Below are 27,733 nucleotides of genomic sequence, written 5' to 3' on the forward strand. Positions count from 1 at the left end.
CTCGTCAGTGCACACAGTCCTCTTCCTGCAGTTCTCCATTGTTATTTGGGGATCTTTGTGAGACAAAAACTCTTTTAGGATAAAAAATGTTCTAGGCAAGTCAATCAAAAAATTTTGGAGAACCTTTTGTTTACTGAGGACCAATAAAAAAATACAAAAATCATGCCTACTGGGGAAAGAAGGAGAGAATCAAGCCAGTAGTTTTTGTCTAATATCAAAATAACCCCACCTGTGGAAGAGTAATTGCTTTTGTGATTATTTGATTGTTAATCACTTGTGTTGTAGGGAATGTGTTAATAAAACCATTTCTTCTTCTTTAAGAGCAAATTGAAGTTAATTTTCTTGCTCATTACTCTGGCAACCTGGTGAAGGTGGCCTCTCTTCGGTGTTACTAGGCCAACACTGAGCTTGAAGTTAAAAATGAGCAGTGACATGGGATTATATCCTAAGAACCCTGAAACACCAATCCAAAAGAACCTATGCACCGCAATATTCACAGCAGCACAATTTACAATAGCCAAGTGCTGGAAGCAACCTAAGTGCTCATCAGTAAATGAATGGATCAGAAAACTGTGGTACACTTATGCAATGGCATACAATACATCAGAAAGAAAGAAGGAGCTCCTGAAGGAGCTCCGGCCCTTTGTGACAGCATGTATAGAACTGAAGAGCATTATGCTAAGTGAAATAAGCCAGGTGGTGAGGGAGAAATTCCACATGATCTTACCTTTAAGTGGAACCTAATCAACAAAACAAACAAACAAGCAAAATATAACCAGAGACATTGAAATTAAGAACAATCTGACAGTAACCAGAAGGGAGGCGGGAGGGGATAATGGAGGTGAAGTGGGGAGGGTTTTCAGGAACAAGTATAAAGGACATATGGACAAAACTGAGGAGGGGTAGAATCAAGGGAGGGAGGTGGAGGTGGGAGGTGGAAGTGGTTTAGGGAAGTGATGGGGTGTAAATGCAGAGAACTGTACTTGAACAACAGTAAAATAATTATTAAATAAATAAATAAATAGATAAATAAAAGTATATATTTTCACACACAAAAAAACGAGCAGTGATGGTAGGTAGGTAAATTATATGTGTACTAGGAGGAACTGGATGTGAACTCTAAGCCATTGATCTTGGCATATAATTGTTCATAGTAATTTTTGCAATCCATTGTATTTCTGTGGTATAAGTTATAATCTCTCCTTTTTCATTTTGTTTATTGGGTTTTCTCCCTTTTTTGCTTGATGAGTCTAGTTAAAGGTTTGTCAATTTTGTTTATCTTTTCAAGGAACCAGCTCCTGGATTTAATTATCCTTAGAATTGTTCTTTTATTCTCTATGTCATTTAATTCTGCTTTGATCTTGGTTATTTCCTTTCTTCTACTTGCTCTGGACTGTCTTTGTTGTTGTTCCTCCAATTCTTGTAGTCATTGGGTTAGATTGTTTATATTAAAATGTTTCTATCTTTTTTAGGTAGACCTGTATTACTATGAACTTGCCTCTCAGGACTGCCTTCACTGTGTCCCATAAGTTCTAGACTGTTGTGAGTTCATTTTCATTTGTTTCCAGAAACTTTTTGATTTCTTCCCCAATCCCATTCTTGACTCATTTCTTGTTTAATAGCATGATATTCAGTCTCCATGAGTTTGAGTGTTTTGGTTTTTTTCTCCTTGAAATTGGTTTCTAGTTTTAGTCCCTTGTGGTTAGAGAAATTTCTTGATATCCTTTCAATTTTCTTGAATTTTTTGAGGTTTGTTTTTGTGTCTTATCATGTGTCTATCTTTGAAATGTTCATGTGCACTTGAAAAGAATGTGTATTTTGCCTCTTTGGGATGAAAAACTCTCTATATATTTCAGTTAAGTCCATTTGTTCCAGGACATTGTTCAGTATTGCAGTATCTTTGTTGATATTTTGTTTGGAAGATCTACCCATTTTTGACAGTGGGGTATTAAAATCCCCTACAGTAATTGTGTTGCTGTCAATATCTTTCTTAAAGTTTTTAAAGATTTTCTTTATGTATTTGGGTACTCCTATGTTGGGTGCATATATATTTACAATGTTTATGTCTTCTTGATGTATTCTTCCCTTGAATATTATGAAGTGATCTTCTGGGTCTCTTTTTATGGCCCCTTTTTTGAAGTGTATTTTGTCTGATACAAGTATTGCTACCCTGGCTTCTTTTCCTGTCCATTTCCTTGGAATATTTTTTCCCACCCCTTCACTTTCAGTCTGTGTAGGTCTTTTGTTCTGAGGTGGGTGTGTCATAGGCAGCATATGTCTGGGTCACAATTTCTTATCCATTCAGCTATTCTATGTGTTTTGATTGGGGCATTTAGTGTATTAACATTTAAGGTTATCACTGATTGGTACTTATTCATTGCCATTTTTTCATGCCTGTGTTCCTCTCTCTCTCACTCTTTTTCTTCCTGTTCTTAAAGCATACCTTTTAGTATCTCTTGATAAGCTGTTTTGGAGAAGGTAAATTCTTTGAGGCTTCTTTTGTCTGGAAATCTCCTTAGTTGGCCTTTCATTTTAATTGAGAGGCTTGATGGATAAAATAGTCTTGGTTGCAGGCCTCTGGTTCTCATTACTTGGAATATTTCTTGTCATTCTCTTCTCTCTTGAAGCGTTTCCATTGAGAAGTTGCTAACCTTATTGGGGCTCCCTTGTATGTTATTTCCTTTTTCTCTTTTGCTGCCTTCAAGATTCTTTCTTTGTCTTGGAATTTTGCCATTTTAATTATGATGTGTCTTGAAGTGGGCCTCTTTGAGTTCCTCTTGATTGGGACTCTGTGATTCCTGGATTTGTGTGACTTTTTTCTCATCAAATTAGGGAAGTTTTTCATCATTACTTTTTTCAAATAGGTTTTCTACCCCTTGTTCTTCTTCTCTTTCTGGTACCCTTAATATATGGATATTTTTGTGTTTCATGTTGTCCTGCAGTTCCCTTAACTCTTTTTTATTCTTTCTGAGCCTCTTCTCCTTTTCTTGCTCTTTCTGGGTATTTTTTTCTTCCTTGTCCTCCAGCTCACTGATTCGATCCTGTGTTTCATCTAGCCTGCCTTTGATTCCTTCTACTGTGTTCTTCAGTTCAGAAATTGTATTCTTCATTTCCTCTTGGCCCTTGTGGTTGTTCCTATTTCCTTTTTTATGTTGATATAATTTGCAGTGAGTTCATTGTAGTTTCCCTGTAGTTTTTGGTAATTCTCACTGAGATCATTGAGCTTCCTGATAACCATTGCTTTGAACTCATTATCTGATAGTTGACTTGCCTCTTTTTCATTTAGCATTCTTTCTGAGGCTTCCTCCTTTTGTTTCATTTGGGTATTGTTTCTTCATCTTCCCATTGTTTGTGAGACTCTTCTTATCAGCCGCTTCTTCTTAAGTGGATCTGTTCTGACTCCCTGGGTTTATGATGTGAACTTCTACGGTAGAAGACCTGTGAGATTCGGTGGTGCAATCTCCTTAATCCCCTGAGTTCGCTGATCTTGGGCTGTCATTTATGTTGTCTCTCTGTGTGTCTTTGGGTTTGGGTCTTTCTTTGGTGGGTCCTTCCCTCCAATTGGTTAACTGAGGGTCACTGTCCACCACATCTTGTATTTTGATGTGCAGGTGTGGACAGGTTGTACTGAAGCTGGTTCTTCTGTCTGTACATGGTTTTGAGGTTTATCTCTTGCTCTTTTCAGTTTTTTTCTGGGTAATTTCTCCACCATTTAGTTGTATTTCCAGATTAGTCCTGGGTTGAGGTTATTGTGGCTTCCACTCCCTCCTTCATCTTCTTCCATTGTTATCTGTTGGTGGTTCCTTTGTTGGTGGATTTCCTCTCCCAGTGGGTATACTGGTATTTACTGCTCCCACCTACTCTTTCATGTGATCAGTTGGAGGGGGAAAGCAAAATGGTTTAAGACAGTGAGAGTGTATTCTATGGTATTTAAAGTACCAACCTGTAGAGAAGAGATAAAAATTCTTGGAATATGTATAATGTTAACAGTGATATTTCACCTGCCTAGCCACTATTTACAAAGGGTGGAAAAAGTTAAAACTCTTGTTAGTTGAGGGGAAGAATTGTGAGTTGGATCTCAAAAGCAGAGAGCTCATGGGAGGTCAGATTATGAGGTAAAGTGAGAGTAAAGGATAGAAAATAGGTGTAGTGCATGAGAGAATAGAGTTAACCACCACAGTAATAAAGTTCAGGAAACAGTGAAATGAGCTAAGATCCAAGAGAGGTACTGTGTAGTATTTACAATTGTATGGAACAGCAATTATTTACAATAGTAATGGAACAATGATCACATGACACATCTTATTCAGATCTGTGATCTGAATAACAAGAATAGGATGTACAGAACCTAGAGTAGTGTGCTATTGGAACACAAGTGAATTGAAAGATGGAAAATTAAAAATACACTATGAAAGAGAGAACAAGGGAAACCAGTCAAACAATGCAATTTAACATATGAAGCAAAGAAGACTAAACAGAAAGAAGAGAAATAAAAAATACTAATAAAATAGAAGATGTAAGAATAATGAAAAATAATAATAATACAATATACAATAACTTGCAAGTTCTCTGGAACAGCAAAGTGAAATTTGTCTTATTGTCTCATTTATGGGGATTACCCCTCTTTGGGTCTGACTCTGGTCCTTTCACAGCTCCAGGTTTTACAGTCTCACTTGTGGAAATATAAAAAAAATAATTAAAGGAAGAAGAAATGAAAGAAAGAAAGAAGAAAGGAAGGAAGGAAGAAAGGAAGGAAGGAAGGAGGGAAGGAGGGAGGGAAGGAGGGAGGGAGGGAGAGAAGGAAGGAAGAAAGAAAGAAAGAAAGAAAGGAAGGAAGGAAGGAAGGAAGGAAGGAAGAAAGAAGAAAGAAAGAAGAAAGAAAGAAAGAAAGAAAGAAAGAAAGAAAGAAAGAAAGAAAGAAAGAAAGAAAGAAAGAAAGAAAGAAAGAAAGAAAGAAAGAAAGAAAGAAAGAAAGAAAGAAAGAAAGAAAGAAAAATTTTTTTAAAAAGACCTTCTGCTGGCTTTAAACAAGCAGGCCAGTTCTGCTGGTCTTCCTGGCTGCAGCAGGCTGAGCAGATTTTGATTTTGCTTTTCTCCCATTTTGATCTGCACTCTTCGCAGTTGCCCAGCCTTCAGCCCAGTTCCTCAGTTCACTGCCTGGCCCCCAATGCCCTTCTGCGCCCATCCTATGCCTTCAGTCCATTGGTTGCACTGTCCTTGAGGTGTACCAATTAGGGGCAACTCACACACCACTTTCTCACTCTTCACTGTCCTAGGTGCCAGTGACTCTCAGAGTCTTTTCAGGGTAGTTCAGCCCCACACTGAGTTAAGTTTTTCTGGGGATTGCTAATCCCTGAGCCCTGCAGCTGTCCTCTGCCAGGGGTGTCTTCACCTTTTTATTAGAGTCAGTTGGCCCTGTAAAGTTGGGTTGCCACCGTGGCTGCTACAGCTACCATGGTGGATGTGGGCACACACCTCCTCTCTTGTTGCACCCTGGGCACTAGTGTTGGGCACAAGGTGCCTCCGGGCACTGGGGTCAGGTGCACTCTGTCCCCGGGGATGTGGGCATGAGCACTCAGCCTCTGCTGCCGTGGGAGCACAGGGGCTGTGGCTGGGAGGGTATAGGCCCTGGAGGCAGAGCAGCTGCTGCAGGAGAATTCCCCCAAAGGCCACTGAGTTCCTCTTTTTTTCCTTTTCTTTTTGAAAAATTCCTCCTATTCAAGCCTATTGCTCCAAACAAGTGCCTGGCCTCTCACACAGCTCGACTCTCCAACCAGATGGGACTGACGGGGTCAGGGTCCACTGTGGCCCAACTTCTCCCAGCCAGTGTCCACAGTCTCAGGGGGTTCACACTGCCCCTGTGTGTTTGCCACTTCATCCTTATTCCCTCCCTGAGACTTCAAGCATCCAGGTCCTTCCTGGTGCTTCTCAAACCTTGTTTGGCAGGGGCTGGGGGGAGCTGTTGACCTAGCTCTCTCCCAGAAATCCTGCAGCAGACCTGGAGGGTGCTGGGCCTGGGGCTGCAGTGGCCCTGGTCCCTGCACTGGACCCAGGGACCTTATTGTCCTGAAGTGCTCTCCTTACCATCTGATTTTTCAATGTCCTCTATTCTTTTTGGCCTCTGATCTTCATATATGTTGGGATACTGTTTGCTGTTCACTATGTTCCTCAGAAGATCGGCGAGGTGTTTCACCCATGCACAGGGGGAAGTGGACTCTGCTCCCACCTATCTCACCTCCATCTTCCCCTAAGTCTCTATTTTAGTTTTATTTAAAATCTCGTATTTTAGTCTTCCCTTCTCTTACTCCATTTTGCCTTTTTCCTTCCCTTTCTTATTTTCATTTTATTTACTTTTAGTAGTCATTTCCCTAATTTATTTCACATAAGTTTGGATTTTTGCATTTCATATTTAGTGTATAACAGCTTTATTGAGATATTATTCACATACCATATGATTCAACCATTTATTTTCTAATTTAATTTTTTATTGTTGTTGAAGTACACTTATTTCCATTTCCCCCCACCACAGCAAACACCAATTCCACCTGTAATCCTTCCTCCCTTTGACATTGCCCATGGGTCCTTACACATGTTCCTTGATGACCCTTCTCCTTGTCCTGCGTTATCTCCCTCCCCCTTTCATCTGGTTACTGTTAGTTTGTTCTTTATTTCAATGTATCTTGTTATATATTGCTTGCTTCTTTGTTTTGTCAATCAGATTCCACTTATATGTGAGATCATATGGTATTTGTCTTTCATTACCTGGCTTATTTCAAACAAGCACAGACTAATAAAGGTAGAAAAGGATAAGGATATTATTAAAAAGGGGAAAAGAATGTGAGATGACTAATGAAAAGTAAAATGGTTTTGAGAGGATATGTGGAGGATAAATAGTAAGAGTGAAGAGCAGTAACAAGTATTATGCTTACTTGCAATTTAAATTTTAATTTTCCCCTTTATTCCTTCTTACTATTCCTAAACAGCAGTCACTGGGCCAGAGGATGAAGACCTGAGGCACCTCTGTGGATGCAGGAATGGAGAGGAAAGGGCACCTGGACCTAAATGGGACCACTCAGGCCCCACACCAATGTCTCCTTCTAGGTGGCCCATCAACCAACAAGACTCCTGGTCCCCCTGTCCTCTCTTCTTTCTAGGGAGACTCTCAAGATGGGAGTTTTTTGAAGGGTGATCTGCTCTCTGTTGGGTCTCCCTTGGCTCATCCCACTGGAGAGGCCAGGGCTGTGTGCTCCTCTGAGCTCAAGTGCACAGGGACAGGGGTCTATGGAGTTTGTGTGCCTGTGTGGTTGGAGCAGTCTGAGCCCATGTGTAAATATAATTCTAGGGTTCAGATTTAGGGATTCTTTTTTGGCACACATCTAAGCCATGTGCCTTGATCCAGTATTTAGCAACAAGAAAGATGGTATTTTGATGTTCATCTGTCTAACTTTCTGTTAGTTGTTTTAAAACTATGTCAGGATACCTGGGGAGAGTTTACAAACAGAATTTGAGGTTTTTCTCTGTGACTTTCTTCCTTCTGGGATCCCCCCCCCGCCATAGTTGCCCTGGTTTCTTCCCTGGCTCTGCTGGTCAGAAAAAGAAGGCCTTTCTACCAAAGTTTAGGTCACTCACACAAGCCTGTGGCTGCTCTGAGTCAGGTGATAGTACACAAGAAATATCTTGTGCTACCTGCATGTCAGGTTCAATTTACCTCCAGTCACCCATGTTTGTTCACTTTCTGGGGTCTCAGACAGTTGTGCTCTGTATATTGTCCAGAGCTTCTAGATGTTTTTTGCAAACAACAGGTTTGGTAGGAGATCACATATATTAATCAGAAGCAGAACTCTCACCCATACTTGTAAGCAAAAAAGAACTGTCCACTCCCAGGTCCAACCCTGTTCTGGCTCCTGGAGATGCCAGTGGGTCCAGTACCCTGAGTCCCCTGCCCACCAAGCAGGAGAGATGTTGCTGTGCAGAGCATCAGAGGCACACCTATGTTTGGAGATACACAAACCAGGCTAGATACACTTTGTGCTTCTGTGCTCATGGGAGAACAAACATGCCTCCTTAGAGTGGGCTTATTTATAAACAATATTACAGAGTAAATAACATGCTTGCAGAAAAAAAGAAATTTATTCTAGAATTTCAGTTACAGTTCATATTAAAACCATCTATACATATGAGACATATAAGTTGTAGCTGAAAGCTTGAGATCGTTCGTTCTTTATCTATATTAAAGAAGCAGGTTGAGTTATGTTTGTTGAATCTGGTTTTTGTTTCAAGAGATTATGCAGCCAAATCTTTCAGAGGGATTTGGGTCACAGCCTTCTCTCTACCCCTTTCCTGCTTTAAATTCCCTGTGCATGTAATAAAGGAAGAAAGAGCAGCCAACTGGGTATAGTGGACAGTTCAGGTCATTTTTTTAAAAAATGCACAGTATTAATTACGTTCTTTTTATTTTAGCCCGAGGAAAGCCCATTAGCATTTCTTCTTCTCTTAAATATAATCTTCCTTTCTTTGTTTTTTTTTATTTATTGAATTTAGAGAGTGAGAGAAGAAAGGAGCAAGAAAGAGGGTAATTGATGTTCCACTTATGTATGTAAGCATTGGTTGATACTGATATGTGCCCTGACTGGAGCAATCAAACCTGCAATGATGGTGTATTGGGATGATGTTCAATCAGATTGAGCTAGTAGGCCGTTCTACTGGTGATGAATGCCCTCAACTCCTCAACTGGCATTTGCTTGGATAGATCTATTTCTCCTATAATTCTATAGGACAGCTTTGCTTCACTAACAGTTCTTTGCTTTCAATATTTTCCAATATCATTCACTCTCTCTTGACTTGCAAAGTATCCATTGTATTTGATAAATCACTTTTCTGTTGCTGCTTTCCAAACTGTCTTTAAATTTTGACAATTTAGCTCTAAGTGGTGTTAGGGCATCCCTTTTCAAGTTGAACCTATTAAGCTTTTGGGCTGAAAGAATATGGCTTTCTGTATCTCTCCCCAAATTTAGAAATTTTCAATCATTATTGCTTTAAATAGACTTTTTGTTCCTTTCTTTTTCTTATATGTTCCCTTGATCATGTCTCCTAAGTCCTGTGGGCAGTCTTTACTCTTTATCTTTCTCCTTTGCTCCTCTGACTAGATAATTTCAAATAACCTATCTTCGAGCTTACTGAATCTTTCTGAAGCTTAACTGAGTTTGTTTTTGAAGCTCTCTATTAAATTCTTAAGTGCAGTCATTGTCTTCTTTTTTAAAATATGTATGTATTTATGTATGTATATATGTATTTATTTATTTATTTATAGAGAGGGGGAAGGGAAGGAGAAGTAGGGGTAGAGAAACATCAATGTGTGGTTGTGTGTCCCCCACTGGGACCTGGCCTGCAACCCAGATATGTGCCCTGACTGGGAATCAAACCGGCAATCCTTTGCTTCACAGGGCTGTGCTCAATCCACTAAGCTACACCAGCCAGGGCTCATTGTCTTCTTTAGCTCTAAGATGTCTGTTTGTCCTTTGAATGGTTTTCTTTTTGTTGCCGAACTCCTAATTTTGCGTATGTACTCTTTTCTTTTTTAATTTTGTTGTCTGTGTGTTCTTGTTTTACTTCCTGAATAGCAAACACTTCTGTAAAATTCTTCTCAAATTTCTTCTCCAGGGTAATTCCCAGTAAAAACAAATCTTTGCACTGAAAACAACAAAAAAGATAATGACACTTATTATCATTGTCATTAGACATTTTGTGATTTGGAATGATTGCAACACTTGCCTAAAACACTTAAATTACGTTAACCAGGTTAAGATTAAAAACTCATGTGGCTAAGAGTAATTTTTGTGTCCTAAGTACACAATTATTTACTCTTAACTAGGCAGACATGGAAAATCATTACCATACTTGGAGATGCTTACTCATTTGGTATGGATTCTTTATCACTAAAGTAAAGTAAAGACTTGACAAATCTCGAGTCTTTGTAACAATAAAATATTACAGATGTCTGAGTACAATCAGTGATACTTCTTTCAAATTGTCACTTGTATTTCTCTCTGGTGACTTCTGTTAACTATACGGTTCATTTGCATACCAAGAAACCTGGAGTCTGAACTTTCTGAGAAGTTGGATTAATAATATTTGGGAGATGATAAGAAGCACAATATGACTTTAATAAGCACAAATAAGTACAATATGACCTTAGGACACAATGTTCTTCTCATTTTATTTGGAGTAGAGAGGACTCACTGTTTTCAGTGGGCACCTCTTACATTTGAAGAGAGGAATGAGCTCTCAGGGGTCTGAAATTTTGGTTGTAGGGAAACCTATGGGCTCACTGCTATGCTTTATCTTGAGTTTTAAAAGTCACTCACTTTTAGAAAACTTGCTTGTATAGGCTTGTTATAGGGTGAGATAAACTGTAAAATTTCCATACACCAAAAAATGAGGGCAGAGTGACTAAAATGAGGAAGAAATGAAATGGAAGCAGGAGAGACACTTACTTTATTAAATGCCTTGTGATTCTGAAAGATGAGGCGCATGTCCTTCATAAAGCTCTCCACTTTGGGGTAACATTGCTCGCGTAGCTTCCTTCCAATTTCTTTCAACATCTGAAGATTTTTCATGCATTCAAAAATCTCTGGTGTCTGTGAAAAAAACTATTATTGAGAGAGTTTCTGAGACAGTGCAATGTCTGCCTTCTGTGCATTCCTGCAAAATCCAGCCAAAATGCAAGGCAGTGATAACAGTAGCTCATGCTCTCACTCCCATGGGTTTCAGACCACAAATCCAACGAGCACACATGCCAAGGTCAGGTCATATCATAGTGACCTGTAATCATGATCATGATTTGCTATTATTACTCACATAATTATCTTGTGGCATCTTCTCAGAACAGTCATTGTCTGAATGGCAGTAGATCTCCAAGAGGAGGAACTCACATTTCTGCAATAGGAGGATTTGAATGAAAAGTAACTTTGAGTGAATGATCACGTCTGTATGTCCAGGCAGAGGCATGGCCACACTAGTTTTCTGGCAGTTTCCTCAAATAGATTGGGCTCTGAGAAACAGACATGTATTGGTGGAGCAATTTTTTCTGCAAACCCGTCCTAGCGAGACTTCAATGTCATTGAGACCTGGTAAGCAGCTTTTGGTGCTCCCTCTCACCTTTTGACTTCTCACATGTAAGTGGAAAAAAGAAGCTTTGAGGTTCAAATTCAACTCACCAGCTGCTCTTCAGGACCCATCTGCCTTGCCAGGACCTCAGATTCCTTGTGACACTGAAGATTTCCTGAAGACTCCTTTATCCTGCAGAAGGTGCAACTCCACGGCCTCCTGAGAGGTCTGGAATAAGTGAGTAAAGCAAAGTCTCAGAAACAGCCACCATTCCTATGGCTGCCACTGATCTCCTATTAGGAAAGGCTGATGGACATGGACTGAGAATGAAGGAGACACTCCCCAGACTCCCCAGAGTCCCTCCCATGTAGGGCCTGAGATAATGACCTTCCTTTCATCAAGGGTACCAACTGGGGGACAGTAGGTGCAGGGTGGTATCAAGGTAGTGGTGGGCTCTCCTTTCCCCACTTAAACTTCTGGGAGCACAAGGAATCTTGCCTACTGGGCCTGAGTGCTGGAGACTGGACCTTAACACCTAGGGGCCTAGGATCTCAATCAACCAACTGAAAACATGGCAAAAAGTTCATGTTGTTTGCCTTTTCTAAATAAGCACAGAACACAGACAGCTGGCTTTCCCACTTCCATAAACAGGGAGTCAATACTAGGAAAGTTCTAGAATGGAGAGTAGTAGTCTGTGGGCAAAAGACTCAGCCACCAGCCTCAGCCTCCCAGGTGAGAAAAAAGAGCATTCACTCCTGCCACCAGTCTTTCAACAGCTCCCAGGATCATATTGCTGGGCTTGTACATCTGGCCCATTCTGTCCCCCTCAGGACACAAGGAAACCCACCCCCCCACGGAGAGTGTACATGGCAGGAGGAGGGGCCCCTAAAGGTGAGGGGGACCTGCAGCTCACAAACCTCTCAGTCTGCACAGGTGGGAGGTGACAGTCCCCATGAAAGGATCTTGAACAAGTATCACAGCGGAGGAGGTTTTCTCCATCCCGGCAGATCACACATACACCTGGCTTTTCAAGCTAGAAGGTAAAACAATGTACCCATTCTGAATGCACAGGCTCTTGCAAACCTGGGAGAACAATTATGTGCTTCTGAGTGGAGATTTCAGAGGAAGAATTCTTTGTCTGCAGTGAAGGAGGGGCCTGTGTACCAGATCACACATGTTGTCCCTAAAACACAAGAGATTCTAACACAGAGAGACTCACAACTAAACAAGATGATTATTTTTATAAAAATATGAATTATTTATTAACTTACAGATAAACCAAATCCTGAAATAAGGTGTTAAATCCATTTGCCTACAACACAATGACTAAAACAATTCATAGAAAGGCGGTATATTGAGAAATTAATAAGATGGAGCAAACTTCTAAGAAAGCTTGTCATCCTGTTTTCTTGTTTGTCAACTCTCCATGAGTTGAAGGGCCTGGCAGGAATTTCTGGACTATGGTTTGTGGGCCTGGAGGGCCCCTGGACCTGTGACCGTGCCTCAGATTTGAAAAGACCCTGGCAAAGATGACCGGGTGATGTCATGAAGGGTGGAGCTCTTTGGCTCTAGAAGCCACAAAGAGATGCCCCATGACTCAGCTTGGTATGTAAATGTGGAGGCTCCCTCTCTGAACACCCAAGGAGTATGGCAACTGCCTTGTTTTGTAAACAGACTGGTGAGCCCCCCCATCCCACAATCAGTGAAACTGGATTTCTTACCAGTTCAATCTGTGGCCTTTAACCATTTATAATTTAATTTACAGAAGAGGATATTTGACAGTATTTACATTCAAGTCTTGTAGCATAACTCCTACTTATTAAACCCAGATAAATTTATAGAGAAAATATGAATATATACTGTGTTATATGTAAACACATGTATTCATAACAAGGAAATGGACTGTGACTGAGACCTTCGTTAGTGAAAAAAAAAACGTGGTGTAAGGACTAACATTAAAATCCAATGTCAAGTGTTGCTGTGACATCTGGTAACTCTGAGATGGCCTCAGACAACCTACCTGCATGTACCCCTCTTCACTCTGCTCTCCCAGACAAGGTCCCACAGATAAACAATGCTCCTAGTCCAGGGACCACCAGTAACCCTGCCTATCCTGGAATATCAGGTTTCAGTTCCCTGTCAGCCCTGGAATCTTTCACACAAGCCAGACACAACCTCCCATGGAAACCAGGGGACCACTCCTCACTGCCCAGCACCTGGTTGTCCACTTGGTTCCAGAGGGCAGCCTTGGTGAGGCCTGCAGGGGGGGCACTGCCTTCCTTCCTTGGTCTGGAAGTAGATGTGACTGATAAACACCTGTCCATCCATCTGTCCAGTGACAGATGCCATTACTTGCCATCCCCCAAACTGTCCATTCAACATCCCTCCATTATCAATGGGATAAAAAGGAGGCGATTAAAATAGGAAGCCAGTCATTGAAGGCACAGTAAGCCATGAATAGGGAACTCCAACTGTGAACACTGTGTGAAGCACTCTCTAACACCACCGAAACACAGGCCAGTTCAAAATAATGGGTGATCCTCAAAATTTCAGGTATGGAAATATTCAAGTACCTCAGAAAAAGAAAGAAGAGGGGTAAAAGAAAAATTTTAAGATAAATAAATCAAACATGAAGTCACATTTTATAAAAGGATATTCAGCATTTACATATGAGTCAGGGACTATTAAGAAGTATACCTGCCCTGGTTGCTTTCCTTGGTCTGCCTTGTGTTGAAATCCACACAGTTTGAGAGGCACATGGGGATAGTTCTATCCCAGACACAAATATCCTAACTCGTGGTATTGGAGAAACTCCTACCCTCTTGTGACTATCCGAGGTGACATAAATGAGAACGGCGGGCCACAGCCATTGATCGGTGCTGGGTGGGAGGGAAGTGGGTCATTGAGGAGCAGGAGGAAACAGGGATGACAGTGTCCAACCTTTTCTTCTATGAATATTTTTGATTACTCTAAACACAAGTGGTGTGCCATTGTTACTGTAAAACAGTCAGTAGGTATGCCAGGGAGCCTCCCACGTTGGCCAAGATGGTGTGAGTGGGAGGTTCTTACACTGAGCTTGGAAAAATTAGCTAGATAATTGGATAGAAAAAAGCCCTCTTCAGTCTCACCTATAACTGAAACCTAATCAGCAAAACAAACAAGCAAGCAAAATATAACCAGAGACAGTGAAATTAAAAACAGACTGACAATAACCAGAGGGGAAACGGGAGGGGATAATGAGGGGAAAACAGGGAAGAATTTTCAGGAACATGTATAAAGGACACATGGACAAAACCAAAAGGGGGTAGGATCAAGGGTGGGAAATAGGGATGGCTGTAGTAAGGGGGAGTCAGGGGGTGGGGGAGGAAGACAACTGTACTTGAAAAACAATAAAAAATGTGGAAAAGAAATAAAAGTTATTAAATAAAGTGCACAATAATACAAATAAAGAAAGCCCTTCACCCTGCACTTACCCCTAATCTTGTGCTATATTGAGAGTAGGACCAGGCAAAGGCAGACCCATGTGTCACAGAAGTTTAAATGGTGCAGCAGAAGGTGCTAGACCAAAGAGACAAGTCAGTCTCATCTGGGAAAAGATGATTTGGAATGAACCCACTCAAGGTGCATGAAAGTTTGGGGATTTGATTGGTCATTTTGAGAAAGCACCTGGTTGTCCCACACCGTAGCTAATGTAATCCCAGGGGACAAGTTCTCTCTCTCTTGCTCTTGATGTGCACTCACAGGTTGGACTTTCCTGTTCTCTCTGGCCTTAGCCACATTTCCTATGGCCTCCATGAAGGAGTCAGTCTCCCCCTTATTCTCTCTCCCTCTCTCTCTCTTTCTCTTTCTCTTCCCCACCTGGTGGTACACTCACCAGTGTGTTCGCACACTCTCCCCTAGAACTGCCTTACCAAGCAGCCCTAGTAGCCACACAACCCATGGCCATGTGGGCTCTACTCACAGGCTACAGATGGGAGAAGCTGGGAACATGCTAAACTGCTTGGATGGGGACTAAGACCACTGAGCAGCCACCTGAGGGTTCCAATGGAATGTACTTGAAAACAGAGCAGGTATTCTGGACACTGGCTTTTCTCTTGGCCTTGCTGATGACAGTTGGACTTTTTTTCAGGGAAGAAAGAGATGGTTGGTGAGAAAGGAGCCCGCCATTCTCCAAGGTCATGTAGCACCTGAAGAAATTCTGTGCCTTTATAAGTCAATGCTGAATTGGCCTGAAATCTGCCTCACGAATTTGGCCTTTGTAGCAACAGGTAGCTGAACCTCCATTTTTGTTCAGTTACTCCATCATTCTCCTGGGTTTACTTCATCAGCCTCAGTCCTCTATCTCTTTCCTTTCCAGTTCTTCTTTTCCTCCAACATTTTGAGAGAATCCTCCAAGTTTCCATCTTTGGCTATTTGGTCGGCCCTAGGTGATCAAATCTCACTGAAATCCACAGTTACATTGCTATGTTTGCAGCTCCCGAATGTCCAGCCTGTGTCCTGCCTTCCTGCATATCCCTGTGCTAACCCAGCATCTCCTCCCAGACCCTTAAACCACACCTTAAAATCATGCAGCCGAAACTTGTCCTAATACTCACTACATGTTCTTTCTTGGTGCTTCCATTTCATAAAACGTACAACATTGACCACAAGTCTGAGCATCCATCCTGGGTCTATTGTCCTACTTGTGTTCCAAATTCTATCTGTCTCTATGCCACGCAGTACTTTGTGAGCTTCTTTTGATTGTTCCACCACCCATGTAAGGTCCACTGCATGCAGAGATGCTGAGACCCTAGTGAGAATTTGTACCTTAATACATAAAGAAAAGTGGTTTGTTTTTCAAAGTCTATACTATATCTTGGTTGAGTACACAAAGATCAGAATATGCCTCTTGAAACAAATTGGCAGAGGAATTTGGATCATAGCTATGTCATCTCTCTCAGCGCAGAAAGGAATAAAAGATGAAAAGCCTCTAATAATTATTTTGAATCTTGTTCTTCACTTTTCAGTGAAAATTCTTGTGTTGGGCAAATTTAGATTCAAGTCATTGCTTCCGCTTTTAAAAATATTTATGCATGACAAAAATCAAGACCCAAGGACTATCTTGCCATAGCTCCTGTTCAATTTTCTGGGTGAATCTTGAATCACAATCACAAAGGGGGCTGAGACTGCTCCAGCATGGAGGCCTGGAGACAGACAGTTTCCTTCTCACTGTAGGGACTCACAGATTACCATCATTGTTCTCCAGGTCATGGTAACCCTCTTCCCAGAAGAACAAGGAAATAAAAACTGTAACCAATGCATAATAATGTTGCATCCTTAATCCTTAATCAACTTAAGGCCCATTTCTCTTTGGCTCTTTGTTTCTTATGCCAGCTGCACATATTAATTGCCTGAGGATAGTATATAAAATGCTAGCATTCTGGTTCCAATGTAAGAGATTCTGATCAACTAGTCTGGGTTGAGGCACAGGCATTGGTGTTCTTATTAACTTGTAGAATAAATAACTTGTGCAACAGAATCATCTAGAAATTTTAAACAATCATACTGTCCAAGTAATAGTTCAGACTGACTAAATAATATTTCACAGATCATAGGATTCAGACAATTTTTTTCAAAGTCTTCAGGGGATTCTAGTAGAGCCTAAGTGGAGTTTTGGAATGAACCAGTGAGATTAGTAATGCTTGAGGATATTATAAGTCAATGTTGAATTGGCCTGTAATATGTATCCCAGGAAAGATTATTGTTAACAGGAGTGAGGGTGCTCTTGCTGGAACAGTTGCCTTCTTCTCCCCGTGAACTCTTGTCCACTGGTAGTATGACTTGGGGTCCTGGGAACCAGGGAAGTGTCCTAGAGAAGATATCTATAACCTCTTGAAGCTCTTCTGGAACATCACACCAACAAAACATGAATCCAAGGTCTTTGGTACTATAATTTATCTTCCAGGAAGTCACCCTCCTCCCCATTCAACCAAATCCCAGGATGAAACCTGGCTGACTTCACAGGAAACTGCCTACTGTGCCCTACACTTGCATTGCTTGTGAACATTCAGTAGAATGACTTGGCCTTCTTCCATTGAGGCAGCCTCAGCTTTATCTCCAATGAGGGAAAAAAGGTCATAGACAAGTGTGATCCACTGAAAAGTGACCTGAGAAATGGTCATGTTGCTTCCTGCCTTTCTGGTATCCTAGAAACCCCTGTTTTCAATAGTTACTCTTCTATGGTTGACAAGGAAGTTGAAACAATCCTCGAGGTCAGGGATGTTATTTCAACCTTCTTTATGGACGTTGGGCATTTCCATCCACTCAGTAACTATATGTTGAATGAATAAATAAATGAGTACTGATTCACTTGGGGAAAGACATTACATGCTAGTTCTAAGTAAATATTGGTATATAATAAATTGTTGTTTCAGCTGAGTATACCAGATTATTTGACAACACAGCAGTTGTCACCAGAAGGTATAAGTGGTCTTCACTAGGAGATAGAAACCTCTCATGTGGTGTTGAGTGCCACACTGAAATTTACAGAAACTGGGGGTTCTATCAGCAAGAGAATTTAAGGGTGGCAAGAAGACCCACCAAGGTAGTAATACTTGTTCAGACTGGCCATTTTGACTCACTTCATGGGAAACTGTTTCTTGTTGCTGCAAAGTGTTGGACCCATGGATAAGAATAGAATATGTTGGTTGGAAGTTGCCAGCTCTGTTAGGTAATCCAGATAAATTAACTCTAGACACATGGAGAATGGTAGAGACAACGCTTTTCAAAGTAGCCATGGAATAAAGTATATTAAATATATGTTATCTTCTGTAAACCCATTGGAAGAAAAGTCCCAAAGGCTGATATCTAGTTCCAAACTTGCAGATCATCAGATAATGTAAAGGCCTGGATTTCAAATTCCAAATGTCAGATGAAATCCCAGTGGCCAGCTCTGTGTAAGCTAACATAGAATTCTGTGAACATCCTGGGTTGCCATTTCTACCTGAAGTGTGGGAGAATGGCACCTCTCACCTTCCCCTTCTTCTAATGTTCTCATTCATACCCAATCTTGAAAACACTACCACTTTGTCCTGAATCTATACTGCACATTATGTATTCATTCGTTGCCTCCACAGCCTTCTTCCACAGAGGGAGAAACCACTTTCACAAAGGTGAAGCCAACAGGGGACATCAAAGGGAACAATTTTCTATGTCAGCCCCACACCTAAGCTACATCCACCTCCCAAGAACTCCTTCCCCAACAGCACCATTCTTATAAATGACAAGCAGTTGCCAACTGATGAAGAGTTCTGTGTGAATGTTTTATTGAGTAATGGTGGAGAGTGTAAAAAAGTAAGAATGAATTCTGGTATTGAGTTGAAGATGACCCTGTGACCTTATTAAGAATTGTTTTTATGTATTCAATATTTTGACACCCATACAATATTTTTAACTACAACTCTTCTATGAGTTTATTTTGATGGGTCCTTATTATTTGAACATCAAATGGTTTAGCATTCACAGGTAACCTTACATACACTAATGTTCAGTGGAGCAGCTATGAAGAGTGCAAAATAAATAAATGAAATGAAATAAAGTTAATGGAGATAAAATGAAACAAGGATAATCACACAATTGAGAAACCATAAAAAATATGCAGCACATATAAAATTGGTTATGCAATAAGAACTAGTATAAAAGGATAATCACCTTTTTTTTCCTGCCATATTTTCTTGGTGGTATAGGTAGCTTTTCTTCCTGAAAGATAAGAAGATCCAAGTATATGCTTAGCCTGTGTTAATGTTTGTGAATATGATATTAACCTCCTTGTAAATATTTCTTTTAGACATCACATTATCAGCTCAAAGGGAAACAATCTCTCTCTCTTCACCTGTATTTATTCTTGAAGTCATCCATGGAACCCAGAAACTCATACACAGAACCTGTTTCCTTGCTTTGTGCTTTTTTCACTAAGTTTTCAGAGATTTTCCCTCACAGTCTCTCTGACACGTCTCCCCTCCTTTCCATTCCCACCAATGATACTGAGACCTGCCTCCTCACCCCAGGGCTAGTCAACCAACACTCATGTGTCCCCACCCACAGAGCGTCAGACACTCTGGATAATGCTGGGCACATAAAGAAGGACAAACCCCAGAAGGGTCTAGGGAGACAAAAGAAATGCATGGAAGGATAAGAATAAGACAGTGTGAGAAGGGCCTCAGTAGTGAGTCCAGGAGGCCCATGAAAGGGATGACCAGGACGGCTCAGTCAGGGAACACTCATACAGGAGCTCATACAGGAGACATTGGAGCTGAAACTTGTAGGTCAGTGAAGTTGGTTCACATCCCCACATTGTCTAAGATACTCTTTTAAATATGTCATGTCACACCTCAGGAGACTCCCTGGTTTTGCACTGTCCATGTTATGAGTTTAAAATCCTTATCCTGGCATTATGTCCCTCAGCAAAAAAAAAAAAAACCCGCAAAACAATTTATAGATTATGCTGTATTACACACAATTCATCTACCTCATCCCATGGGCCTAGTTAATAGTGGTTCTGGTTTCTATTCCATTCTTTCTCTGGAGTGACTTCTGCAGATGATCGTCTCTCTTCCAGTGCCTAAAATTGTCTGCAAGCACCAGGATCAGAACAACCTATCCCTCCTCAAGCTCCTAAACCTACCTGGAAGGAGCCCCTTTGACAAACTGATATGCTGCCTTGTACTGAGGTGTGAGGGTCAGGCAACTGTCTCTTAGGAAAGCATGAAGTCAGAGGCCCTGGGGCTCTAGAGATAACTCAACATATATTGGGTAATCAATCAGTGACCTTATGTTCAACCACAGCAAGGAATGTCACACCTCCCGCCCCTCACTGAAATACCTCCATCAGCCGTTTTAGGGTTTTCCCTCCACAGCGCACAGTGTTCTTCCAATTACTTGAACTTTTATAGCCCCCTGCAGCTTCAAATTCCTGGAGGGTGAACCAACGTCCATCCTCTGTCTTTATGCACTTCACCGTGGATCCTGTAAGACCAGGACAAGTTGATTCCTGGCACCTCTTTGTCCTCAGAGCTCAGACACTGGCCTCCCACCACCCTGGATCAGAAGTTACCCAATTTGGGCTCAGGATCAATATTAGGAGAGTCTGACCTTCCCTTTCATACATCAGAATTCCCAAAACCCATCTACATATCCCCTTCAAGATTTCCTGTTTTGTGTACACATATCTTTGACCTTTATGAGACAACAAAAACAAAAAGTGATTATTAGCATCTGCTCAACATTATATAAGTATTACAAAATCACCTACAAGGAAAAAAAATATGGCTTTGCACAACAAGACAATTTCAACTTGCTATTGAATTCTGGAGGCAGAAAACAGGCCAGACTCTCTGATGGCCCTCGGACAGTGTGGAGGCAGAACCTCACCATGGGCTGAGACCTCAGGTGGGCTGCTCAGAATGGCACCAGGGCAACATCTGTGCCCTCCATTACAGCAGCTTCCATCTAAGTTTAATGGCATTACTGAGCAGTGATTTTCCATCCCTGAAATCATAGGTAGCTAGCATTAAATAACTGGGAAATAGTATTCAGTGGAAAATTTAAGTTATACATAATAGACAGTCATAGTAACATTAATCATTAGAAAAAGGAAAGTCAAATCCACACTGAGATACTACATTATAAGCACTGGGATGGTCATAATGAGAAAGACAGACAATAGTAAGTATTGGTGAGAATGTAGAGGAATTGGAGCCCCAAGACTTTGCCAGTGGGAACATAACCTGGTGCAATACTGTGCACCAGTTTAGTTTTTCCCCAATAAGTTCAACACTAAGTATATATCCAAAATTTTTTTAAAATATGCTCTCACAATCACTTTACATGAATGTTCAAAACAGCACTTTTCATATAGCCAAAGAGTGAAATCTCCAACAAATGGATAAATAAACAAAATATGGCACATCCAGACCATGCAATGTTATGTTATTTGGCATCAAGAAGGAAGAAATATAATGCATGTTACTACATGGGTGAACGATGAAAACATTATGCTGTGTGAAAGAACCAGTTACAGAAAGGCACATGTCATATGAGCTAATTGATAAGAAATGTTTAGATAAGCCAGTTTATAGGCCAGAAAATAGATGATCGGTTGCTTAGGTTTGGGCAGTGGGGTGAGGTAGAAGTTGCCATTAACTACAGAGAAGCATGAGTTTTGCTTTAGTTTTGCTGGGGGACAAAATGTTCTAAAATCAGATTGTGATGGTGGTTGCATAATATTTTCAACATACAGAAGATAGAAGCAAACAAAAACCCAACCATGAATTCTACACCCTAAGTGGGGAACTGCACTATATGTGAGTTATATCTCACTAAAGCTGTTTAAAGAACTAGTTATGATACAATTGTATTAGTTGGTTTTCACTATCCAGTTTAAGAGAAACCCGATATGAAGCTCATCATAGTAGACAATTATTGAAAAGCTTTATAATATTAAAATCACAAAGCACTTTATATTCATTATATAAACTAACTCTCAAAAGTCACAGCAGGAGGCAGGTTTGTAATGATTACCCATTTCTTAGATGGGAAGTTTCAGGCTCAGGAGGGTCCCAGTCTTCACATTGTCACTCTCAGCAGAGCTGAGGCTGGGATCAGGTTTTCTGATTCTAAACTCTGTGGTCTCCTCACTGCATCTAACACCCTGTCCTGGTGGTGATTACCCAGATGGGACACAGGATGTGAACATGGAGGCTGAGGGCCTCTACCCTGTTATATCTGATTCAAAGTGAAAAATGCAGTATTTTCTACCCATAGACTGATGATCCTGCATTTTTCTTTGATTCTTTGGGCATCCTCATGGACACATACACGTGGGGGTGAGCACTTAATATGCGCCACTGCTTATGGTGTAAAACTATCATCTGAGGGATCCCTTCCTTCTTTCAAGCCACAGTGAGGCCTTCAATTTGACTGGAAATTCACATGGGTAATTCCATTAATTCTTGTGATTCCTTTATAAAAGTATTACAAATTAAAGTACACCATTAAACACACCTTCTTCCAACTTATTCTTATATAGCATGCCTTTCATCTCTCCACAGGTCATGGGAAGTATTTCAGAGTGAAAATCTACATATTCTTCTTGGTGCTTTTTTGACCCTGAAAGAGAAGTTTTTCATTCTGTTTCATTTCACAATTGGACATGTACAACTTTCTCCCATGTCGAGGTCATTTCTATAAAGTCATAAGAGTACTTAGAAAACTTTATTCCATAAATTTCCAGTTTCAGAGTCTTTCAGTCGTATTTTTGATACATAACCACAGAATATCTACCTTCATTACACCTCTCAAACCCCCCCACCCCCGCCAAATCAGAACGCTTTAGCAGAGACACCAGGCATTAGTATAACTGTCTTAGCTCCCCATGTAGTCAGACCCCTTGCTCTTAAGTAATGGTGACACATACAGCTGCTGCCCTGGCAGAGATGTTTCACTCTCAGTAGGCTGCTCTGCATTCTCTTTCTTCCTTGACATGTAGCTTTATGGATTTGTGATTGGATCTGTTATTGTAGTAAATATTAGCTGTACTTCTTTCCCAAGGTGGTCTTATAAATCTGGCATTGAGAAGGCAGCTGTGTCACTTGGCTGCTTCCCAGAATGACTTCATGAAATAGAGCCCTCCTCTCCCCTTTAAACTGTATTGTGTTCCAGTCATTGACTTCTTTGGGTTCATTTGTCAGAGCCATTAGCCTAATTAACACAAAAGTAGAATACAAACTATCTTAAATTATTGCAAATTTGAATTTTACTATAAAGGATAGAGCAAAAAAAGTAGAAGTGATCTTTTGTAGAAAAACTGTTCATTTTGTAATCTTAAACATTTCTTTTTTTTTGTAAAAAAACATTTGTTTTTTTTATTGTTGTTCAAGTACAATTATTTCCATTTTCCCTTCAAGACTACATCCTACCCCTCATGTATCCATGTATCCTTTATATATGTTCTTGAAAACCTCACCTCCTTCCCCCCTCTACTATCCCTCTCACCTCTCCTCTGGTTATTGTCAGTTTGTTCTTCATTTCAGTCTCCGGTTTTATTTTGCTTGCTTGTTTGTTATGTTGATTAGGTTCCACTTATACGTGAGATCATATGGTATTTGTCTTTCACAGCCTGGCTAAGTGAAATAAACCATGAACATTTCTCATTTGCTCTTACCTCTTTTGCAATGTATGTTTCCAGATGTAGGTGGCTTTTTAAAGTTCATAGACTCTACCAAGTAAAAGGGAGAAAACAGTTATTTGTTTGCATCAGTCTTACAAACTCTATGACAACTCACACAACAGATAGGGTTTGTGATCATCTCAATGCAGAAATGAGCATTTTCCTCTTTGCTACAACTGAACCCAGTTCTGGTGCTCAGGGTCAAACTGCTGGGATCCTGCCCTGCTCTCCTGTTTGCTCTCCATGTGAGTTTGTAAATGACCTTCAATCATTACTCTCTCCAGGGTCCTCATCTATAATGCTGGGATAACCTAGGCACCCTATTTCCCTGTTAAGGTTTTTGTGAAAACAAAATGAGCCTTTATTTACAAAAGCCCTGTGAAAATCAAAATGAAAACCAATAGTTGAAATATCATTTGGATTTAAGATGTTGGTCTGAGCCAATTTTTTCATTAATAATTCAATATCAGCACCAATTATTCTTTGAAAATATTTTAAGTTTGGTACTAATGGTAATATTGTACACAAATACAGAAATACTGTGCTCCTATTCTCTGTGAAACACAAAGCATGTTTGTAGAGACTAAGTATATTATCAGCATTAATGGGTCTTTAGCATTAATAGATATGAATGACGGTGTATAGTAAGACTGCCATTTACTAGTGTAGTGTATTATTACTACATTTTTAATATATCAATTGATTGGGCTCATCTAATTAAATCACAGTTTATAATGCCTCTTGCTTAGCCCTATTTTCCAATAGAGTCAAGGAAGTTCCATGCTCGAAATGGTGTCCCACAAGTAATCAATCAATGTATATGGAGAATGTCAGAGTAAGATTCATCAGGAATACAGAGCTCTGGATTTAGACTCTGGATTTCTATTGCCCGGAAATAGAATCTTAGTCTTCCCATCTGGTGCAATTCAGAATCCTGAACTAGTGGGTTCTTGGATCTCTCTTCCTTTCAAGGTTATCCCTGCACAAGAGAATGGGACATTTCAGGTGTCTCAGTGTATGACCAAAGCACCAATTAAGCATGAAATTCCCTAATAAAACTTGGAAACATCTTGCTTGAAAATCCATGTATATCATGGCCTGCACATAGTCCACCTGGTCTGCACGCTAAATCACCTGCCTTTTAGGTTAGTGATGCTCCATTTACTGTCCCTATATGAACCTTCAGTATATCCATTCTCTGTAATGTCAGAGACCAGTCACTGACAAGGGGCTTCCCTGCTCTATTTGAGTCTTACCTTCCTACACTTGTCTCTCTTCTACCTCTTACCCCTTGTATTGTCATTTCAATATGTCAACAGCTCTTAACTCTGTAGCTCTCAGTTCAGGTTCCTACAGCCTACATCTTGATCTCCAACTTCCTTAGCAGGTTTTATTTTCAGTGCTGAGGTGGAGGCCTGGCGGGGGGGGGGGGGCTTGTCTCCATCCTCAAATTCTGTGGCGGCCTCACTGATGACCACCACACAGAGGAGCAAACTCCCTAGAATTTCAGGGTGGCATCAAGGAGCCCACAGATAGGAAACACCCTTAAAGACAGCACTAGGAGGACCTAAAAGCTGACTGAGATTACTATGGTCTGGGCCTAAATGTGTGTGGCCTACAGGTTGCTCCAGGTCCTACACAGAAGGTACGAGATTTGAACACAGAGGGCAGCTGTGCCCATCCTGCAGCTTTTCTTACCCCACAGTCACCGTGTCTCCCACCTTTATTCTCACTCTACCTCTCATCCCCACCCCCATTCTACTTCTTTCCTTTACTCACTTTCTATTACTTCCGACTTCATTCTACCTTTCATTTTTTATTATTTGAACAAAACTAAATATCTATTAAAAAGAAATATACACAAAGCCTAATTTTAAATATGGAATCAAATTATATATTTTTAATATTATTTGTTATTTTTATTGAATTTATTAGGGTGATGTTGTTTCACAAATCTGTACCTGTTTCAAGTCTACACATCAATAAAACATCATCTGAACACTGCATTGTGCACCATGACCCCAAGCAAAGTCTCTTTCTTCACTTTCCTTTTGGTTCGGCCCAATTTTGCTAATTGTGCCTGTTTCAGGTGAAGGAGAAAGTATCTCTTTATATCTCTCCTTGTCTTCATGTTTAGTTTTTTTCTATTCTTTTTCATGACTATCTTGACTCTCTGAATTATTTCCCTTTTTTTAACTCTTATCCCAATACCTTCCTCTCTCTAAAATCAGAAATATACTCTCTGATATCAACACATAACATTACCTCTTCTGTTTTAGATATTTTTCCAATTACTGGGGATAATTTTCTGCTAAAATTGCTGCATAAGGCTCTGGTGTCCTCCCCTTCCTACCTGTAAACCAGGCCAGCAGGACTGGCTCCGCGGGCCCTATGACATGTCCCAGATACCTGTCTGGTACTGACATGAACATCACACATTTTTTCAGTTAGCCTTGCCTATTATGTCAAATGCCTGGTTACAGTCAGTCCATGCTTGGGTTTCCCATTTGCCTCCTGAATTAAAAAATGACTTTTCCTTCATTATAACCATGGGATTTACACAGCAAGAATTGATTCGATTTCCATGGTGGGGTAGCTCTGTTCTGGACCAAATTATAATTAATGAAGAATTTCATTTGTTTCCCCAAAGGGAGTGAGGATCTTTACTACAATTAAGCCCTTCTCCCAGGAATCCCACTGCAGGGAAAGCTCCCTAACCCTTGTCTTCCCTGTTGCTCAGCTGTGTTCTTCTTTTAACTCTGGGTTTTTTATTTTTACTTTTGTCTCTACTTTTCAGAGGATAAGCCTATTTTAATCTGAGAGGGCTTCTGGTCCATTTTCATCACTGTGGACAATTACCTTTCAATGGCATTAAGAATAGCCCTTTGTGCCTTCTATGTGGTGACTGTCTCCTCCAATCAGACAATACTTGGTCCTCTCTCTTTCTACCTGGTCCACTCTCTACCATTTTTTCACTCATTGTCCTTGACATATTCTTGACAAAGTTCTCTTGGTGTTTCCCCATTTTTCTACTTATTGATATTTATTTCTGTGTGTCTTTTTCTATTCATACTTATTTCTCTACACTTATTATATCACTGTGCACCAGGGCCCAGCAGTGTCCAGGGTGAAGCAAAGTAGTTGTCTACAGCACAGGAGGTGCTGACAGTGAGATCCTCTTCACAGGCCTTTGGGTTCCTGCCTCACCCTAGACCTGACCTTGCTGTACCCTATGTGAACCTTCAGCTTATCTATTCTCTATAATGTTTCCTACTTGCTCCTATTTCATTTCTTAATTGTTTTTGTGACCTGTGAATGCCCCTTCTATATCATTTTTGTCTTTATATTTTCTCGATCTTAAATATACTCATCATTACTGGAGTTATACTCTTGTGACTGTGTCCACCACACTGAGTCTCTCCACTTGCCCATTCCCCTCCACACTCATCCAACCCAGACACTCAGTCTTTCCTGCTGGGTCAGACTGTTGGGCACATTGTTCATTTGCTTGTTGACTTTCTAGTGCATCATTATTGTCAGTGGTTGTATCAACTATAGCATTTATCTCTTCTGTTTCAGAGACTTGCTCTGAGAGTCTATTATCAGATGTGGCTGTACCTAAACCTCATTTGATTCCTAGATATTTAATTTGCTTCCTGCATCAATCAGGGTCCAGCAGGAAGATACCATAAGAAGCTGTCTAAACCTTAAAGCAGAGGGAATTTAGTCCAGATGATTAGTTATACAGCTGATGGGAGAGCTGAGAAGCCCAAATGGAAGAATGTGGCTGCTCTCAAAATGGTCAAGAGGAAGGTATGTGAAGGAATAAGGGTGAGGTCTGTGCCAAGGTCATATCTTAAGGCCACTGGGTAGGGACAGGCTGGATTGTGGTTGGTCTGCTTGGTGGGAAGTGGTGTCATGGGGGACATGTAGCTACTGCCAGGGTTGAGGCGCAAGAAAGTGACAGCATGATTTCCTGGTGCTCCCTTGCTTCCACTCTCTAGCCTCTAGCTGGTATCTACTAGGTTAGGAACTCAGCAGGATGCAGTGCATGGGCGCTGGCAAGCAAGTTAGCAAGGGTCTGTGGCCAGAGTTATAGGGAAGAGCAGAGAAGAAAAAGATAAGGAATGAATCTCTGAGTAAACCACCTAGGACCTGCACACCCTTATCTCCACATTGAAGCTTCTCTGCTTGATATCAATATTGTCAACCCATCCCACTCTGTTCCCACCAACCCCAATAGTATATGAATGCATAAACATGCTTTTCATGCAGCTTGACTTTTTTCACTTAGTGCTATTTTTCTAAGCAAAGTAATTTATGTAAAGTAGAATTTACAAAATTAACTCCCACAACTTTAATATAGATCTTGGGCCCTGGTGAATTCTTATGCGCTATCCATAATTCCTTGGAGCCGCCTCG

The 27,733-nt window shown here is 40.7% G+C and overlaps 1 protein-coding gene across 3 annotated transcripts in view; it reads right to left on the reverse strand.

Annotated features, from left to right (window-relative positions):
* Positions 1-8,108: 8,108 nt before the first annotated feature.
* The window catches only part of LOC119041957 (nuclear body protein SP140-like protein), a 31,273-nt gene continuing 11,648 nt past the window's right edge, over positions 8,109-27,733 (reverse strand). Inside the window, exons 6-14 of one of the 3 annotated variants that reach the window (XM_053663319.1) lie at positions 23,306-23,359; positions 22,147-22,251; positions 19,967-20,109; positions 18,796-18,843; positions 12,024-12,139; positions 11,217-11,334; positions 10,858-10,935; positions 10,494-10,637; positions 8,109-9,690 (exon numbers count right to left, since the gene is read on the reverse strand). In XM_053663319.1, coding sequence (XP_053519294.1) covers positions 9,499-9,690; positions 10,494-10,637; positions 10,858-10,935; positions 11,217-11,334; positions 12,024-12,139; positions 18,796-18,843; positions 19,967-20,109; positions 22,147-22,251; positions 23,306-23,359 — 998 coding nt within the window. In that variant the 3' untranslated portion in view covers positions 8,109-9,498. Of the gene's footprint in view, positions 9,691-10,493; positions 10,650-10,857; positions 10,936-11,216; positions 11,335-12,023; positions 12,140-18,795; positions 18,844-19,966; positions 20,110-22,146; positions 22,252-23,305; positions 23,360-27,733 lie in introns of all 3 variants that reach the window. The other 2 variants (XM_053663285.1, XM_053663350.1) reach the window with 2 other exon arrangements.

The sequence above is a fragment of the Artibeus jamaicensis genome, unplaced genomic scaffold (genome assembly GCF_021234435.1).
Source record: "Artibeus jamaicensis isolate MK-2021 breed Jamaican fruit bat unplaced genomic scaffold, CSHL_Jam_final contig_1015, whole genome shotgun sequence".
NCBI lineage: Eukaryota > Metazoa > Chordata > Mammalia > Chiroptera > Phyllostomidae > Artibeus > Artibeus jamaicensis.